The sequence below is a fragment of the Mus musculus genome, chromosome 10, assembly GCF_000001635.26.
Source record: "Mus musculus strain C57BL/6J chromosome 10, GRCm38.p6 C57BL/6J".
Lineage (NCBI taxonomy): Eukaryota > Metazoa > Chordata > Mammalia > Rodentia > Muridae > Mus > Mus musculus.
The window spans coordinates 103,417,088-103,436,367 of record NC_000076.6 but is presented as its reverse complement, the minus strand read 5'-3'; the positions used below and the strand labels follow the sequence as shown (position 1 = coordinate 103,436,367).

Sequence of the window (19,280 nt, the reverse complement as noted above, 5' to 3'; positions counted from 1 at the left end):
ATCATACTTGCTACTTTAATATAGAAGATTCAGTGTAGAAAATTCATGTAAATGGGAGAGTTGCTTTACCATGTTAAAAATATGTCAAAAAGAGAATCCAGAGTAGAAGCAGCCTTGATTCTTATGGTTGAAAGAGGACATATAGATCATTTACTTTGAAACTTTGGAAGAAAAACTAGCAGACATAAGCCCTGTTTTCAGGAAATGTCCTGATACCACGTTTCAGAGAGAAAGCAACAACTCAGCTACCTAGAGCCTATCTGTCCATACTGAAGATGCTACCTGGTGGTTAGTGCTGAAGTAGTTCAACTCCAGTGCTTTGTACAGATTAGAGCTCAGATTTATAAAGAGAGGCTTCTGCATAGGTGGACCTGGAACTTCTAAGGAGACATTGTCAGGGTGTATGGAAAGTGATATGACAGAAAAACTAGAAATCAATTTCTCCCATACAGGAAAACTGTTGTTGCTTGGGGCAGTGGTATCACCAATGACACTAGCATCATGGAGCTCACAGTGACTGGGAGCTTCAGATGAGAAAAAATATATAAGGACATCCAGGTAAAAACAATCCCTCTTTTATCCTCTGTCTTTGATTATTATTGATACCTTGCTCCTGAATAGGGCTAACAAGATTCAGTGACAGAATTTTCTCAAAACATAGATTGTTCCCCTTTTTAATCAAGAAATCCATTTAAATATACCCCAATATGGGATGGAAATGTAAAGATATTCACCCGTGATAGTAATCCTTAATAAAATAGTAAAAATGAGATTAACAGGCAAGGCAACTCATACATACTCTAATAAAATATATTAGAGAAGACACACTTGTCTGCTCAAATATGTATTTCTATAAGCAACTGTGGAGCCATGTGAATATCAGGTCTAGGATTACAGGATATGCTGTGTTTTCTGGTGGCCAGCTCTCATACAAATAATGATTTGCCGCTGATAAGTGATATCACTGCATGCAGAGTTGGAAAGGGATGCCCAACAGAGATTCTGTGATCCTGGTGACCTTACGCAATCATGACATTAGTTTCAGAACTCTGAAATGACACCTGGCTCTTTCATACTCCTCGTGCCACCAAAGCAAGAAACACAGGGGATAGCAACTAGCCTGGGTGATGTGTCCTAATTAACAGGAATACTTTGGAGTTGTTTCTATGCAAGAATATGCCTCTGACCTAAGGGATTCCCTAATGGTGTCTCTCTTTGCTTCCTCTGCGACTGGTAAGACTAATGAGAAGCAAGAACAACGGATCGAACAAGCAAAGGCACAGGTGTGATTACTGAGAGAATTTACAAATGAATGCTGAGTATCACAGAAGTGAAATGACAAATCTGAACGGTCTGAAACTGACAGAAAGCAAACGACATACCGAGTGTGCAATGTGGAATGTTAACCAATGTTGACTAGCAGTTGTTGTGTTCCCAAATCCTAATAGTGCTTCTCACACATTTAATTTCTCCGTAGACACTGAGCAACTGTACAAAACGTGTCCACCAGGAAAACTGTATCAAGTGTCATGATAGCAACATATGTTTTCAGAACCCAATTAGCAAACACTCTGGTGAATTGAGGTTAGAAATACTTATTATATTCTCTATAAAAGTATAGTAAAAATATGACAGCATGATTTTATCAGCACCACCGTCCTGATAAAAATATTCCAGATATTGTTATTCCTTCTTTTGGTTTTTGTTTATTGGTATCACCAATCCCACAGAATCAAATGAATCATTTGGGGAAAGATCAGGCTGATCCTGGACTTTGCCTGAGGCCCAGATGTGTATGGATAGAATATTTCGTTTTCTAAAACCAGGAACATGCTAGGCTAGGCCAGTAATAGCTTGGAGACAGGGCTTATGAGGGAGCTATGGTGTAGGTCTACTGCTCTATATTTCCCCTCCTTGAAGACCTGCGGTCATAATTCTCAAGGATGCTGAATGCTGTCTCTGTGGCACACTTTGGAAATGTTCAGCTCCCTTTGGGCAACATTGATTGATTAGCTTCCTGCTGGTTTTGTTCCGTTGTATAATAGCTTTCTGAAGAGTCAGTCCCATTTTCCCCTGCAAACTGTACATAAGACGGTGTTCTACTTAATGAACTTAGTTGGCATAAAACATAGCTGGTGGAAACACATGCTGACCCTAGCATAAAAACATAGTTGATGGAAACACATGCTGACCCTGGATTTCCTAACTTCCTTTTTCCTCATTCCTGGTTCCTCTCTCAGGAATCTGTCACCCAAGAACAACCTGTTGGTCTGGGTCACTTTTCACCTTCAGTAGACTTGAGGATATTTGCTTGAAATTAATACAAAGACATCCTAGTCTCAAAAATCCTCAAGGATAGAACAGATGAACACAATTTAAAAAACACTGAAAATCAGTTTTCTGTTAGGACTCTCATTTTTTTTAATTACTTCTAAACGATTACATATTATTATTCTTTGTGTATGAGAATGTTGTCCTCACGTACATGTCCACTACACGCATGCTGGCTGGCTGCAGAGCATAGTAAAGAGTTTTAAATTCTCTGAAGGGGGAGTTGCATACTGTGATGAGTTGCCATGAGGATGTTATGATTGAATTTGGGCCTTCCACAAGAACAGCAAATGCTCTTTACCATTGAGAAGTCTCTCCACCACCACCCCCTAAATTCTTTTAAAAATATTTTTTTTACCATGAAGGGGTGTTGAATTCTGTCAAATGCTTTCTCGGCATCTAATGAGATGATCGTGTGGTTTGGTTTTGGTTTTTATTTTCTTTGAGTTTGGTAGTGGATTATGTTGATGGATTTCTGTATATTGAATCATCCCTGCATCCCTAGGACGAAGCCCACTTGATCACAATGGATGATTGTTTTAATGTGCTCTTGTATTCGGTTTGTGAGAATTTTATTGAGTATTTTTGCATCAATATTCATAAGGGAGATTGGTCTGAAGTTCTCCTTCTTTGCTGGGTCTTTGTGTGGTTTAGATATAAGCATAATTGTGGCTTCATAGAATGAATTGGGTAGTGCTCTTTCTGTTTCTGTTTTGTGGAGTAGTTTGAAGAGTATTATTAGGTCTTCTTTGAAGGTCTGTTAGAATTCTGTACTAAACCCATCTGGTCCTTGGTTCTTTTTTGTTTTTGTTTTTTTTTTTTTTTTTTTTTTTTTTTTTGGTTGGGAGATTATTAATGAGTGCTGCTATTTCTTTAGGGGTTGTAGGACGGTTTAGATGGTTTATCTGATCCTGATTTAACTTTGGCACCTGGCTTCTGTCTAGAAAATTGTCCATTTCATCCAGATTTTCCAGTTTTGTTGAGTATAGGCTTTTGTAGTAGGCTCTGATGATGTTTTAAAATTTCCCCAGTCTCCATTGTTATGTCACCCTTTTCATTTCTGATTTTGTTAATTTGCATACCGTTTCTGCCCTCTGGTTAGTCTGGCTAAGGGTTTATTTATATTGTTGATTTTCTCAAAGAACTAGCTCCTGGTTTTATTTTGTTTGTACGTATCCATGTGTGTGTCTACGGAAGTATGAGAACAATGTGCTGAATAAGTTCTCTCTTTCTATTGTGTCGGTGCTGGAGACCAAATTCAGGTGGGCAGGCCTAGCAGCAAATAGTTTTACAGACTCAGCCATGGTGTTATTGCTAAAATTATTTTCAATGCTACAAGTGATAACAACTAAGGAACAGCTGCTCTGAGCTATTATATTATTGATATTCTGCTACCTCAAAAGTGATAGAGTAATAGTTACCAATCATATTGATAACTTACAACAGCATAATACAATACTTTGCAATACAGAGCTACATAACTTCCTCATTGAGCATCCAGTGTAAAAAGCACTATTCTATATTTCTCCCCATACTTCTTATTAGTTTCCAGGTGATAAAAATTTACACATAGTATATGCATAATAGACATGGACCATTTCAGACAGGCAAAAAAACAAACAAACAAATACTTTTCCACATATCAACAGCTTACATGCTCCTTTCCCTCTTTCTTTCCCCCATCCTTTCTACAATACTCCTCCTGGTTCTATTTCATGTGTATCCCATCATCACTTTTCTGCCTTTCTTGCTTGATACTTCTTCCTTTCTCATAATCACCCTTAAATACATTAAACATACATTTTAAACACATATTTCAAGCATTTAACTTAAATATAAATTGTACTCATATAAGAAGTCATACAGTGTTTGCTTCTGAGTCTAGCTTTGTTTAATATAATGGTCTAGGTATAGACATTTTTCTGTAAATAAATCATTCTGTATTGATGCGCTCTTCTGCTGCTGGACAACTAGGCTAGTTTGACTCTTTACTAATTTAAATTCTTAAAAAAAAAAAACATATGTGGACGTGAAAGTATTTCTGTGTTATGTTAGCATAGAATCCCTAGAGTTATATTCAGTATTAGTAGTACAGGGCTATCACCTTTGAATTTTCTTACACTCATTCAAAAAGATACCCCAAATCCACTTTTTAAATTTCCTCGACACTTCTTGAAACTGGCCACTTTGTAAGGAGCTCTGGCAGAGAACAAACATTTATGTGTTAATTGTAGAAAACTCTTACAAGAATACAATATTGAGAGGGAGAAGAGAGTCTCAACCATCAAATCAGTAGAAAAAATAAATTTGATTAGAAGAAATGATGACTAAAGGAGAGCTAAATAGGAATCAATCATGCCCAGCATAACAAGCTAAGAAGCCTATAAAAGGTAAGGAACAAAAAAATAAGTGAAATAATCCAATAACACAGGCAAATAACCAAGAACTATTGGCATTAAGTAGCAGAGAATGGCCTAGTCGGTCATCAATGGTAGGAGAGGCCCTTGGTCCTGTGAAGGGTCTATGCCCCAGTATAGGGGAATGCCAGGACCAGGAATGGGAGTGGGTGGGTTGGGGAGCAGAGGGAGGGGGAGGGGATAAGGGATTTTCGGAGGAGAAACTAGGAAAAGGGATAACATTTGAAATGTAAATAAAAAATATCTATTAAAAAAAAAGAATAGCCAATATTAGGATAACATCTTCAAATGTAGATAATCTCAACTCAGCTTTTCAGAGATGCATGCTAGTTGCCTGGATTATAAAACCAGACCCAACTTCCTGATATCTCTAAGAGATTTCACCGGTAAAAAAACATAAAGCCTGAAAATCAAAGATTGGAAATCATTCTTGCTGGGAAATGCAAGCCAAATATAAGCCAGGCTTGGCTGCTCTCTGATAGCTGATGAATTAGACTCCACGTCTTATAACTAAGTTGTTTTCATCCTTAAAGATTTAGTTCAAGCGGCATTTGGAATGGCTCCTTTGCACAGAGAGACTCACAAGTCCCAAGTGTAGATATGGGAATGTTAATAACCTAGGTTTTATTATGTCCTAGTTTATTAAAAGGAAACATGATTCAAACTTTTGAGACTTTCTGTTAAAATATTGGTTAAACCTCAGACTCCCTGGGGCGTGGCTCTGCTACTTGCTAATCATCATGAAGCTGAGACACAGGTTTTTACCTCTGAGGCTAAAATGATGCTCGTTGTGTTGACTAACACTGCAGTGAAATAAGAACATGTTTTTTTGGAAAATAATTTTGTAGTTATATTTATGTACAGAAACCTTTGTGCACATTTAACCCAGTTTAGTGGCAAATTCTTTAGCATTTCCCTTTTCCAGCTTGGAAATTCGAGTAACAGATTCAGGACCCAGGTCGTTGCCTCCACCCCCACTCCCACCCCTACCCCCACTCACGTGGCGGCGGAACTCATCATATCTGTCATTATAATTGGCCCTAATAACTTCCACCAGCTTAGCAAGAGCACCCTTGTCTTCCGAGTTAACCTATGTGAAGGTAACAGTGGTGTATTTCTTCCTGTGGACCAGGCACCTCAGCCTGGCCTTTCCTTTGATGATGCAGTAGGACAACTCCATCTTTTGACACAGGGGAGGCAGGAAAGTCACCAGTTCAATGGGGTCTATGTTATGGGCAATCACCCCCAGCTGAGCCTTCTTGTTCTCCACCAAGGTGGTGACTGTATTGACTCCTGCTCAGAGAACAGGTGGTCTTTTAGTTGGGTCGTCCCCTTCTCCAGCCGCTTTCTTCTCAGCACAAGCCAGTAGCCTTTGCTTCTTCTCTTGCTTTGTCTCTGGCCTGTACTTGTGGGCAAGCTTAAGCAGGTAGCTGAGTAGCTGTTTGCCTGTTCAGGGCCTGGATGAACCGGTTAATGGCAGGAGGTACTTTGAGCCGCTTATAGAGGATGGCTTTTTGCTGCTGCAGCCTAATTTAACAAGGCTATTTGACAAAGCATGTTAGATCTCTTTGTGGCTGGTTGTCCAGCCCAAGCTGAAGTTCTTGGGCCTTTTCTCGAACAAAGGATTGGCCATCTTTTTGGTGTCCTGTTTCTTGATGACAGCAGGGTCCAGGGCCACCTTCTTCCCCTTGGCCTTCTCTCCTTTGGGCATCTTGCTTGGCTGGAAGAGATAGCTGAACATGTTTTACTAAAACAAATTTTAACAAACACAAAAACAACAACAACAACAAAAAAAACCTATTATTTTCTTCTGAGTGTGTCGTTCAGAATGTTTTGAATAAGCTAATTTTGTTACACTGAAAAATGTTTCTAATTGTTTTAGAGTGAATTTTGATAATGTGTTCATGCAAATCTACATTCCCACAGCAACATACTCACACAGTACATGTTTCAGCAATGAAAAATACTTAGTCATACTTTTAACTATCTTATTTTTAAAAATATATTATTTATATAATATCCACAATAATTAGCTACAAAGCAATCTAAAAACCTTTTAACCTGCTCCCATTTAAGAAGGCATCACTTATTCAGTATTTGTATTTTTCTTTCAATAACAAATAATATTTTGTTTCCATATAAAGCTAAAGATAATCTTTCCAATATCTGTTAAGGGTTGTGTTGAAATTTTGATGGGAATTGCATTGAATCAGTAAATTACTTTAGGTAAGATGGCCATTTTCAATATGTCAATCCCAATGATCCATGAACATGAAAGATTTTTTTCATATTCTGGCATCTTCAATTTCTCTCTTCATTCAAGTCTTTCACATGATTGGTTAGAGTTACCTCAAAAGGTTTTATATTAATTGAGGATATTATGAAAAGTTTTGTTTCCCTGACTTCTTTCTCAGCTTGTTTGTTATTTAGATATAGGATGACTACCAGTTTTTTAGAGTTACTTTTCTCCCAGCTACTTTGCTGAATGGGTTTGTCAGATGTAGGAATTTTCTAGTGGAATTTTTGAGGTCACTTAGGTAAACTATCTTTGACTCCTTACTTTGCATTTGTATCCCCTTGATCTCTTTCAGTCTTCTTGTTGCTCTAGCTAAGATTTCAGCTACGATCTTGAATAAGTCTTGAGAAAATGGACAGCATTGACTTGTTTCTGGATTTAGCTCTTTAAGTTTCTTTCCATTTAAGTTGATGTTGGCTATGGATTTGCTGTAAATTTTTCTTATTCTGTTGGGGTATGTTCCTTGTATCTGTTATCTCTCCAGAACTTTTTTCATGAAGGTGTATTTTATGTTGTCAAAGGCCTTTTCTGCAACTAATGAAGTGAAAACATGATATTTTACAGACTGTTCAGTGTACTAATATAAATTAATTTTATATATTTTTCAACCATCTCCGGGATTAAACCTACTTTGATATGGTGGTCGATATTTGTGATATATTCTTGGATTTAGTTTACAAGTATTTGTCTTTATGGGTTTGAGTAACCTCACTCAAAATGATTTTTTTTCTATTCTACCCATTTACCCCAAAATTTCATTATTGTATTCTTTTCAATGGCCGCCAAAACCAGACACTACTGCATATGCCAGCAAGATTTTGCGGAAAGGACCCTGATATAGCTGTCTCCTGTGAGGCTTTGCCAATGCCTGACAAATACAGAAGTGGATGCTCACAGTCATCTATAGGATGGAACACAGGGCCCCAATGGAGGAGCTAGAGAAAGTACCCAAGGAGCTGAAGGGATCTGCAACCCTATAGGTGGAACAACAATATGAACTAGTCAGTACCCCCAGAACTCGTGTCTCTAGCTGCATATGTAGCAGAAGATGGCCCAGTTGGCCATCATTGGGAAGAGAGGACCCTTGGTCTAGCAAACTTTATATGCCCCAGTACAGGGGAAAGCCAGGGCCAAGAATTGGGAGTGAGTGGGTAGGGGAGCAGGGCAGAGGGGTATAGGGGGCTTTTGGGATAGCATTTGAAATTTAAATGATAATAATAATAATAAATGATTTAGTAAAAATATTTAAAATATAAAACAGTAAGTCAAGAAGAGAAAGAATTTTTATCAAAATTTTAAAATAACCACTTTCCAATACTAAATTATGGTTTTCAATGTCTTGGACATAACATAAATACTTAGAACCATCTAGTAGTAAGAAAATGTGCTATTGCCCTCTTCTGGAAGATACTTGAATGGCAGAGACTTTACATATCTGGTTCAAATTGATACAGCATCCGAACACTATTACTGTTTCTTTAGTTTTATTATATTTCTTTATTGTTTTGATTTGTTTGTTCATCATTTTGAAATATATTTTAAATTTTTGATGAATTTTCTTTTATACTCTAGAGTAATCTGTATATCATTCCTATAAAATCTATTTCAGATTGTGTTCTTCAAACTTGTGTTGGAAATTTGTGTGACAAGTGAGATATAATGATTAAAACTTTGAGGACAAAACTGGGTGTAGTGGTATCCACCTTTAACTCAGCACTTATGTAGACTTAGACTGAGCTCTATCGGCTTGAAGCTTCATAGTCTACAAAGTTATTTCCAGACTGCCAGGGCATCATAGTGAGACCCTATGTCAAGTATAGAGAGAGCCATACATAGATAGAAAGTAGAAAATAAGACAACATTAGGGTCATAGAAGATGACTGAATTGGTAAATCATTTGCAATACAACTACAAGGAGACGAGTTAGAGTCCTCAGCATCCACATTGAAAGCCAAATATGGTGGCATGCTCATGTAATCTCAGCTTGGGGGAAGCAGACAGGAGTTATCATGACAGCTTATTGACAATCCTGTGCATTTAAATACATGAGCTCAGTTAAACAAAAGATTCTCTTTCAAAATGCAAGATGGAAAGAAAGAGAAGATTTTTACCCTCAACCTATAACCTATACTTTCTTTCTTTCTTTCTTTCTTTCTTTCTTTCTTTCTTTCTTTCTTTCTTTCTTTCTTTCTTTCTCTCTCTCTCTCTCTCTCTTCCTTCCTTCCTTCCCTCTCTCTCTCTCTCTCTCTCTCTCTCTCTCTCTCTCTCTCTCTCTTTCACACACACACACACACACACACACACACACACACACACACACACACACACAGTCAAACACACCCCCACCTACTACACATGCTCACACACAAACAAAAATTATGTTTAGGTCCGAATAAAACAGTGTATTACTTGTCATTATTATTCTAGGTTCAGAACTAATGGTGCCATGATAGTAGTCTGCTTTTTTCTATATAAGCCTTGAGAATTAAGCACTAATTCTGACTTCAGATGTTGAAATGAATGCATGAAGAAGTGACTTAAATTAGTCACATGGGTATTAAGTAACAAAACTAACATTTTGTGTGGCTAGGAAACCTAGTTACAATCGAAATTATCTCTTTTCAAGCAAGAGCAAAATTGATATAAAGACCTTCAACATTTATTTTTCATTCTGAAAGAGAGAATAGAATTAAGGAGTTCAGAGGTGTGTAGCAGTGGGGGATGGGAAATTAGTGGTAGCCACCAGAAAATTCCAGGTGACAGGAAAACAAGAGGATCCCAGGACTCAACGGGCATGACATTTGCTGAAATGCCCCCCAAAAGGGGAGAAAGAACCTGTAGAAACCATATCAAGAGGTTAGGCATGGGCCCCAGTTGAGGGATAGGACCACCCACCCTTCTCCAAAATTTTAACCCAAAATTGCTCCTGTCTACAGGAAATACAGGGACAAAGAGTGGAGCAGAGACTGAAGGAAAGGCCATCCAGAGACTGCGCCACCTGCGGATCCATCCCATATGCAGACACCAAACCCAGCCACTATTGCTCATGTTGACGGGAGCCTGATATAGCCTGTTTCTTTCGAGGCTCTGCCAGAACCTTATCAATACAGATGTGGGTGATTGCAGTAACCATCAGACTGAGCACAGGGACCCAATGGAAGAGTTAGGGGAAGGAATGGAGGAACTGAAGGAGTTTGCAACCCCATAGGTAGAACGACAATATCAACCAACCAAACCCTGCATCCCAGAGCTCCCAGGGGCTAAACTACCAACCAAATACCCATGGAGGGACTCATGGCTCTAGTTGCATATCTAGGAGAGGATGCCCTTATCTGGCAACAAAGGGAGGAGAGACCCTTGGTCCTCTGAAGGCTTGATACCCCAGTGTAGGGGAATGCTAGAACAGGTGGTAAGGTGGGAATGGGTGGGAGTGGGAGCACCCTCATAGAAGCAGGGGGAGGGGGATGGATAGGGGGTTTCTGGAGGGAAAACCTGGAAGAGGTATAATATTTGAAATAAATAGATAACCAATAAAAAACATTTTAATTTTCAATAACACACACACACATATATATATGAGATATTTGAGTGTGTGTGAGTCTGTGTTTGTGTGTGTGTGTGTGTGTGTTATGTTAACTAGACTAACTTTAGTCTATAAACTTGTCAGTTTTCCCTCATTTTGACAAAACACTCCAGTTTGTTCAATTAGTTTAAATGGGGAGGTTTAATTCAGCTCCTATTTCAGTTTGAATGGTAAAAATCCAGTATACCCATCAATTCACCTTCTGATAACAACTGTGTCTATATAGCCTCCTTGCTGACTGAAACTTAATGAGAGACATAGGAAAGGAAGTGTTCTTGTGGCAAATCAGATATTCAGACAGAGCCAAGAGTAAGCTTTGCTCTTTTATAACAACTTTTTTATAGGAATTAACTGTCATCCTATGAATATTATAACCTCCTCTGAAGACAGTGCAATAGGTGACTTCATATGCAAAACATTCACCATGTTTCAGATCATGATAGTAGTAATAGCATCAAACAGAACTGTGGAGTGACCAACCACATTCAGTCAACAGGAAACAAACAGGTGTGAGGATAACATAAGAACACAGTCAAGTCCCAGGGCAATATAGAACCACCAGAGACCAGCTATCCTACTACAGCAAACCGTGGACATCCTAGTGACCCTAAGGCACAAGAAGATATTAAAACTACTCTTATAAAGAGAATAGAGGCCTTTAAAGATGACATGAATATATCCGTTTAGGAAATACAGGAAAATGGGTAAATAGTATGAATAACACTATTCAAGACCTGAAAGGGAAAATAGAAGCAATAAAGAAATCACAAACAGAGGTGATCTTGAAGATGGAAAAACTAGGAGAAAAAAGACAAGCTACAGATTTATGTATCATCACCAACAGAATACAGGAAATGGAAAAAGAATCTTGGGCATAGAAAATACAATAAGACAAATCAATATATCAGTCAAAGAAAATGAAAAAACTCTAAAAAGTTCATGACATAACATACAGGAAATTTGGGATACTATGAAAAGGCCAAACCTAAGAATAATAGGAATAGAAGAAGGAGACAATCCCAGCTCAAAGTCCCAGAAAACATCTTCAACAAAATCAAAGAAGAAAATTTTCCTAGCCTGAAGAAGAGATGGCTATAAAGGTATAAGAAGCTTACACAACATCAAACAGATTAGACCAGGATAGAATATACTCCCACCTCAATCAAAACACTAAATACACAGAAAAAAAAAGAAAGAGTTTTAAAAGCAACAAGGGAAAATTGCCAAGTAACATAAAAAGGCAGACCTATCAGAATTACGCTCAATTTCTCATTTGAGATTCTAAAATCTAGAAGGGCCTGTGCATAGGTCTTGTGCATAGACCATAAGAGACCACAGATGTCAGCCCAGACTACTATACCCAGCAAAAATTTCAGTCACCAGAGATGGAAATCCATCCCACAGGCACAAACGAATCCCTGACACTATTTATGATAACTCTGCTGTGCTTGCAAACAGAATTCTAGCATAACAGTTCTCTGAGAGGGTCCACCTCATAGCCAATGGAAAGAGATGCAAAGATTAACACCCAAACATTAGATGCAGCTTGGTAATTCTTACAAAATAGCTGGAAGAAGGACCTGAAGAGGACAGGGACTCCACAGGAAGACCAACAGAGTGAACTAACCTAGATACTTTGGAGTATGAAAACCAGAGAATGAAACACCAACCAAAACATAAGCATAGGCTGGACTTAAGTCCCTAGCACGTATGTAGCAGATGTGCAGCTTGGTCTACAAGCAGGTCCCACAACAACAGGCTCAGGAACTGTCCACAAGTTTTTTTGCCTACCTGTCTGTTGATCCTTGGCCCTTAAATGGACTGCCCTGTCTGGCCTCAGTATAAGATGATGCGCCTAATCCCACTAGAGGTTAGTGAGGGGTTGACACCCAGAGACGGGCTTTCTCTTCTCAAAAGAAATGTGGAATTGATGAAGGACTTGGGTGAGAGGGTACTGGACTGATATTGGGTTGTAAACTAGATAATTTTTTAAGATAGAGAATAAACATATCCTATGATATTAAGGTAAGCATTATATAAATGATTAGCTGTCTTCTAAAAATAAGTCATAGATTTGGTTTACTAGTGACAACACCTGGGTAAAGTAAATGAAGACTGGTAACTGCTATTGAGAAGAGCACATTGGTTGGCTGGGTTCTTCTTCAGGTTTTTCCTGAAGTAGTTCATGAAAAATGATTGATACGACAAAATCTGAGGAAGATCTTATAAAATGTCTGAATTAATTTTTTTTTTTACCCAGAAGTGGATTGAGCAACTGTAGAAGTAAAAATTACACACTTTTATTTAATACATTTAGCGATGACCTCCCTTTGGGGGCTCCTTCTTACTGTCTCCTCATTTCAGCTTTATAAGTGTGTCTGCGTCCTTAGATCCAATTTACCTTGTCGATGTGGGGGATCAATGCTAGTGAGGGAACAAACTAGATGCTTTATTGCCCACTCTATTTGAGAATGCTAAACTTTGTTTCTGCCTCTTAGATGAAGGTAGACTGTAGCACTGACATTTCAGGTCATGTCCACTTAGTAATCATTCTTTTAATCGAGAGTCTGCTGGGATGCTGGGATGTCAGAAGAGGTTAAACCAAAGTACCATGTTCTCATGGGTCTCTTAGTTTCTCCTAAGGTAAGATATTGAGGTTAGATACACAGAAGTATAATGATCTCATGTCATGATGTACTAATATGGCATGATATAAAACCATGTCATGATACCATGACATAGTATAATTTTAGGGTATAGGTAATTGCCATGTTCTCAAGTCATGGAACACTAGGGTATCATTTTCCCAGGTTAGGATACACTGTGGTATAATTTAATGGACACTGAACAGACATATTTTTGTAACTAGTACAATTGCTTTCATTGAGTATATTTTAGTCTTAGAACTATGTATCAAATTTTTGTAATGTCTTTTACAACTAGAATTGCTTATTTTTTCAGTATTTTAATAATTCTTTCAAGTTTTCCAAGATTTCTACAACTAATTTATAATAAAGAAATATATGCATTCATAATGAAGAAACATAGGATTGTATGAAAAATGAAATATACTGGATTTAATGTAGAAATTCATATTTCAGCAGTACAGGTTCTTTTGTCTGTTAAGCCTGTTCTGATACCTGGTAGTAAATGACTATCAAAGGGGATTTGTCTGGCTGTGGAACTGAGAAGTGCTTTCTTGGGTAAAGCACAACCCATCATTATGAATTGGAAAGTACCCACAAACTTTGAACAAGTGGGCTGCTGGGCTGAGATTAAGGAGGCAAAGTGATAGAAATATTGGATATATTCCATTCAAATTTTGTTTTTTGTATATAGAATGTTATAGGGATTTTGATTGAATTTAATCTACACTGATTTGGATAGAATGATCATTTTCATAATATTTATTCTACCAATCCATGAACATGGGAGGACATCCTAATTTTCTTACACCTCTCTCAACTTCTTTTGAAATTTAAAGTTTTTATTGTAGAGATCTTTTGTCTCTCTAGTTAGGTTTATTCCCGGGTATCTCATCTTCTTTGACATTGTTGTCAACGGAGGTGTGCCTGTGATGTTTGCTCACCATGTTTGTCATTGGTATATAGAAAAATGTGATTTTTTTTTATTTTTTCCTTTCATTGGAAATATTTTTATCATATATAACTAACATTTCTTCTCCCTCCCTCTATTCCTCAGTTTCTCCCCTCCCTTCTAACGCAGATCCACCCCCATTCTGTCTCTCATCAGAAAACAAATGGGCTTCCAAGGGATGATAATAAAGTAAGTATAATATCATAAAATAGAATAAAATCTAACTCATCAGAAACATGAACAAAAGGAGGAAAATAGCTGTATTTGAAATGGTCACAAGAAAGAGATATCAATAAGGGACTTAGTCTTTTACATACTCAGAAATCCCACAAAAACATTAAACTGGAAGCCATAATCTATATGCAAAGTACCTAGAATGAATATATGTATGTATGTATGTATGTATGTAGATAGATAGATAGATAGATATTTAACACTTTATATATATATATATATATATATTCATTCATATATGTATACATATATATTATAAAAATTAAGATAAAAGTACTTCTCTACATTTATTTGTGTATGTGTGTGTGTGTGTGTGTGTGTGTGTGTGTGTGTGTGTGTGTATGTGTGAGTGTGTGTGTGTGTGTGTGTGTGTGTGTGTGTGTGTGTGTGATAGCACACAAGTGGAGGTTTCTTCATCTACCCAGTATGGGTTCCTGGAATTAAGCTCATATTGTCAGGATAGGGGTCAATCAACTGAGACATCTCAACACAATTTTATCTTCCTGACCCTAAAACTGGATGAAACCTATGAAGTATATCACCACTCCCTAGTAGAAAAGTAAAGGAACTTATATTTACCTCCATTACATCTCCCTGCCACCCTCCCATTGCCAGTAATCTTGGGAGATACTAGAATGTATAGAAAGTGAAAGGATGATTGAAAAGGAACCCCATGATGTACTGTCCATGCTGTTATCCATGATGGAGTAGGACTTGCAGTAATGACCTTGTTACAGTATACTCATGTTTCAATAAGTACCTCTCACCCATGCAGTAGAAGCAAATCTAATAAATCATAAGCAAGTGCTATTGTAAAATATACAAATGTACAGTAGCACAAATACATCTTCATTCAATTATGCTCCATAACCTAGTTATAGTGTAACAATGTCTCCTATACTGAGACCCTCACCCTGAAACACATGTCCTTTCATCCTTCATGTTATTCTCAGCACCGCAGTAAGGATCCTACCACTTTCAGTCTACTTTGTAGTTGCAAGGAGACATCCCTTAGCTTTGCCACTCCTCAATGTAAATTTAGGCCAAATCTTGAAGAGGTAGTATAGAAAAAGAATTAACTTCAAAGTTTAGATCATAGAGAAGGCTATTTTAAATTATCTGTTGTTGCTATTGCTATTGCTGCTATGTAATATAGTCACTAAGAAAGGACAGATACATCTTATACTGGCAATAAGTAATGAGTAATTAATTGATTGTCCCTAGGTTTGAATTATCATGCTGCACTGACCCAGTGTGTATGAGGTGTGAAGCCTATTTTTATAATTATTCATTTATTTAGAGGCAGGGTATCTTTCTAGCACCATGCCCATCTATCTCACGATGTAGTTAAGTTTGAATTTGAAATACACAGTATCCCTGCCTCATCTTCTGAGTACTGAGCTCACAGCTGAGAACTAGCATACCTTGCTCACACTTTTATTTAACAGATGCTGAAATCAAGGCAAAGGTTACTTAAAAGGACAACTAAAGAATTGATTGGATGGCAATATTAAAAAGGGGGACATTTGACTTTAACGTCTTGGCCAATGTCCCTCATGTTTGTGAGTAGAGGATAGAGATATGTTTAGGAAGGATCCAAAACGACAAACACGTTACCAGAAGAGAAATGAAATCATATCCTCACAGAGCTCCATCTGCTGCCACATCACGCGAAAGACTAAGGATACGGAAGCAACATACATGTCCACTAAAGCACTGAGACACATAAAAAGCAGTGGAACATTATTTAGCCTAAAAAGGGGAGATACTACCATCTGTGACAGCACAGAAGGATCCAACAATGACGTGAAACATTTCAGAAAGAGAAAGTCAAATATTACATCCTTTCCCTTACATATGTGTTTGTCATTGTTCTATTTGTTTGTTTGTTTGTTTGCTTGCTTGCTTGCTTGTTTGTTTTTTGTAACCAATGTAGTTGGAAACTGAGAGGAGAACAAAAGGTTACCAGCATCATGGCAAGGGAGGAAACCGGAAGAAACAAACTTACAGTTATGTGTAACGAATGAATGTGGATGGCTAATCTAAATGATGGATATTAACACGGCTGGAAAAGTATTATGACTCAGTGGTAGAGCACGTGCGTAGAATGCATAGTATGCTGGGTTTAATATCTGGTAAAGGAAAGGGACATAAGAAATCTAATTATAACTAATAACATTGTAATGTGTATTCAAAATTGTTTCATGCACATGAACATGTCCTGTTCTTTAGCTAATCACAGACATGAAAACCGTTGAGGCACTCAACTGCATACACACTTTGCTAGAAGCTAGAAGCACTCTTCCATGTTATAAGACTATGTTAAAGCACACGGCAGTTATTAAATTCCTGTTTATTTGTCTGGCAAGTGTTCTCCTCCCTGTGACTTTGTTAATCCGACTTGGAATGTGATGATTATTATAAACTGCTTAAGCCCTGGCTGAAATGTAAAACAATCCAGCTGAGAGGAGTTGTAAGAAGCATAATCCAGTTCAGGTGATCCAAGCAAAACTCAATGAGGGACACGAACTCCGTTCTTTAAACTTCGTTTATTTGTAGGTTAAAATGTAATGCCATACAGTTTTAACAATCACTTAAAAAAGAATTTGTATTTGCATAAAATGAAGCAAAACAGAAACATATGAAATCAAAATGCTATCTTGCTTCAAGTTTTCAAATCAGCACTTAAGAGTCCTGGTAGGCATCTCTATGCATTGCAAGTATATTATATAAATATACTATAAGTGATCTCAAAACCACAATAAATATTAAGTAGACTTTTAGGCACACGGCATAAGAAAGATGCAGTCTGCATAATTCTTGAGAGTATGGAGCCACTCCCATCAATCATTTCCACACACCTATTTTACACAAATTATACAGCCAACCACATGGAACCCAAAGTCACATCTGGACCTAACCTTTTCCCCAGTATCAGTGCCTTCTTACCCTTTGATACTATTGCTCTATGCGGCTATCATATAAGAAAATACTTTGCAGTTTTCTCCAACTAAGTGCCTAGGAAGGTTTCAATGCTACCAAAATTAAGTACAGACTATCTACAGAACATACTCATGGGAATGTGCTGAGAGGCACCGGCTCACACAACTGTTCATGGTAATACTGGAACTTATGCTGAAGGCAAAATTATGAATTGTAAGATATACCAGGGAGTTTTTAAAATTGCCAATGATATTAAATCCAGAAATTATTAGAAACTGAGGTAACACCTTTTTTTAAGAGATAGAAATATTTGAAAATATGCCAAAGTGCTTGTTTTTTTAAAAAATCCTGGCAAAATATGACCTCAGTCAATGTAAGCTTTGTCTGCCATCATTTCTGAGCAAATGTAAACTGAGGATTGCTGTTCTTGAACTGTCTAAAACTGTTGGGATTAAAGATCATAGCCATGGACACCTGAGATCACCGTGTGATAGTGAAGCCCAATGCTTCTCATAGGAGAACCGATGCTCACTGATAAAAATTAACCAAACTCAACCCCTGCTTTCGTTCAGCTACAAGTCAGACTCTGGCATATCTGGCATGTCTGCCATCAAATACCCAATCCCATAGCGTCCATTGGGAGCAGTATCCAGTGTTGGGGAACCACTTTGTTTTCGATAAATATTTTTACCAAAATTTGGAGATGACATTTCACTCGGTATCTTTCCATGAATGAGGCTTGCGTCATCTCCTTCCAAGTTCACAGGTTCCTTCAGGACTCTTCCTCTCTTATAGGTCACGGAGGCCAAGTTACCAGAACTATCATCTATGAGGTTGCAGCGACGAATGATGAACACCACTGGGACAGGAAGTATGGCCAGCACCATCAGAGAGAAACAGACGACCATCCCCCACATCGGGTAGCTCAGAAATTCTTCCGATGCCTGGGAAACCCGGGGAGAGAATACACGTCAGCAGTCTTTCTAAGTGCTCTTATGAAGGAGTTACATTGGTCTTGGGTTTATATGTGCAATTTTGAGATGATTATATCGCTTTCTCTGACTGACAGTAAGTCATGGAAGTGACATTCAACAAATTCAATGATTATAAAGTCTAATCATTCAGAATATGGCTAGAATTCTGCATTGGCAATGTGACGCTTGATAGAACCGAAGAATAAGATAAAGAAAAGGGGAGTCAGGGAAAGAAAGACACACACAGAACGAGAGAGGGGGGAGGGGGAGGAGGAAGGGGGAGGGAGAAGAGGAAGAAATAGGAGGGAGGAAGGGAGGGAGGGAGGGAGGGAGGGAGGGAGGGAGGGAGGGAGGGAGGAAGAGAGTGATCCAACTCCCCAACATGAATGCAATTGCATCTGTTAGCCTAGGAAAACCATCAAAAATTGAAAGTAACTCAGCAAACCTCTCAGTCACTGCTTTGGTGTATTTCATCACGAAACAATAGATATTTGCTGTGTGTACCATACTTTCTTTCAAAAATCTGCAAACCTAGACTTTGAAGCACATCTAGCCCTGCAGGTTTTGATAAGGATGACAGACTGGTCTGTGTTTCCATTGTGGATATTTTTTATTTTGTAGGATTATTGAGCAGAGAATAGTTAAAGTAGCACAATGGTCTATAATAGCTAACACAGATCTCATGTTTGAGACAATGTGAGTAGTTCTACCTCAAAACAGACCTTCCATAGTGACCGGTCATAGAAATCAATTGTAATAAATTCTTGATTCAGTTTATGTTTAAATTATGTCTCTATCATTAATATGTGTTTTAAGTGCTGGAGGTAGCTGAGATGTAATGAATTTTTATAGAAAGATATTTCTGGAGGTTTTCTGTGTCCAAGAGAAAAAAGCTGTGCAATCAC

At 37.8% G+C, this 19,280-nt stretch overlaps 1 protein-coding gene and 1 pseudogene across 5 annotated transcripts in view; both read right to left on the bottom strand.

Moving 5' to 3' along the window:
• On the bottom strand, positions 5,587-6,478 carry Gm8768 (predicted gene 8768; annotated as a pseudogene).
• The window catches only part of Slc6a15 (solute carrier family 6 (neurotransmitter transporter), member 15), a 51,572-nt gene continuing 49,280 nt past the window's right edge, over positions 16,989-19,280 (bottom strand). For 3 of the 5 annotated variants that reach the window (NM_175328.3, NM_001358821.1, NM_001252330.1), the window contains one exon: positions 16,989-18,345. In NM_175328.3, coding sequence (NP_780537.1) covers positions 17,974-18,345 — 372 coding nt within the window. In that variant the 3' untranslated portion in view covers positions 16,989-17,973. The remainder of the gene's footprint in view (positions 18,346-19,280) is intronic. The other 2 variants (XM_006512984.4, XM_006512983.4) reach the window with 1 other exon arrangement.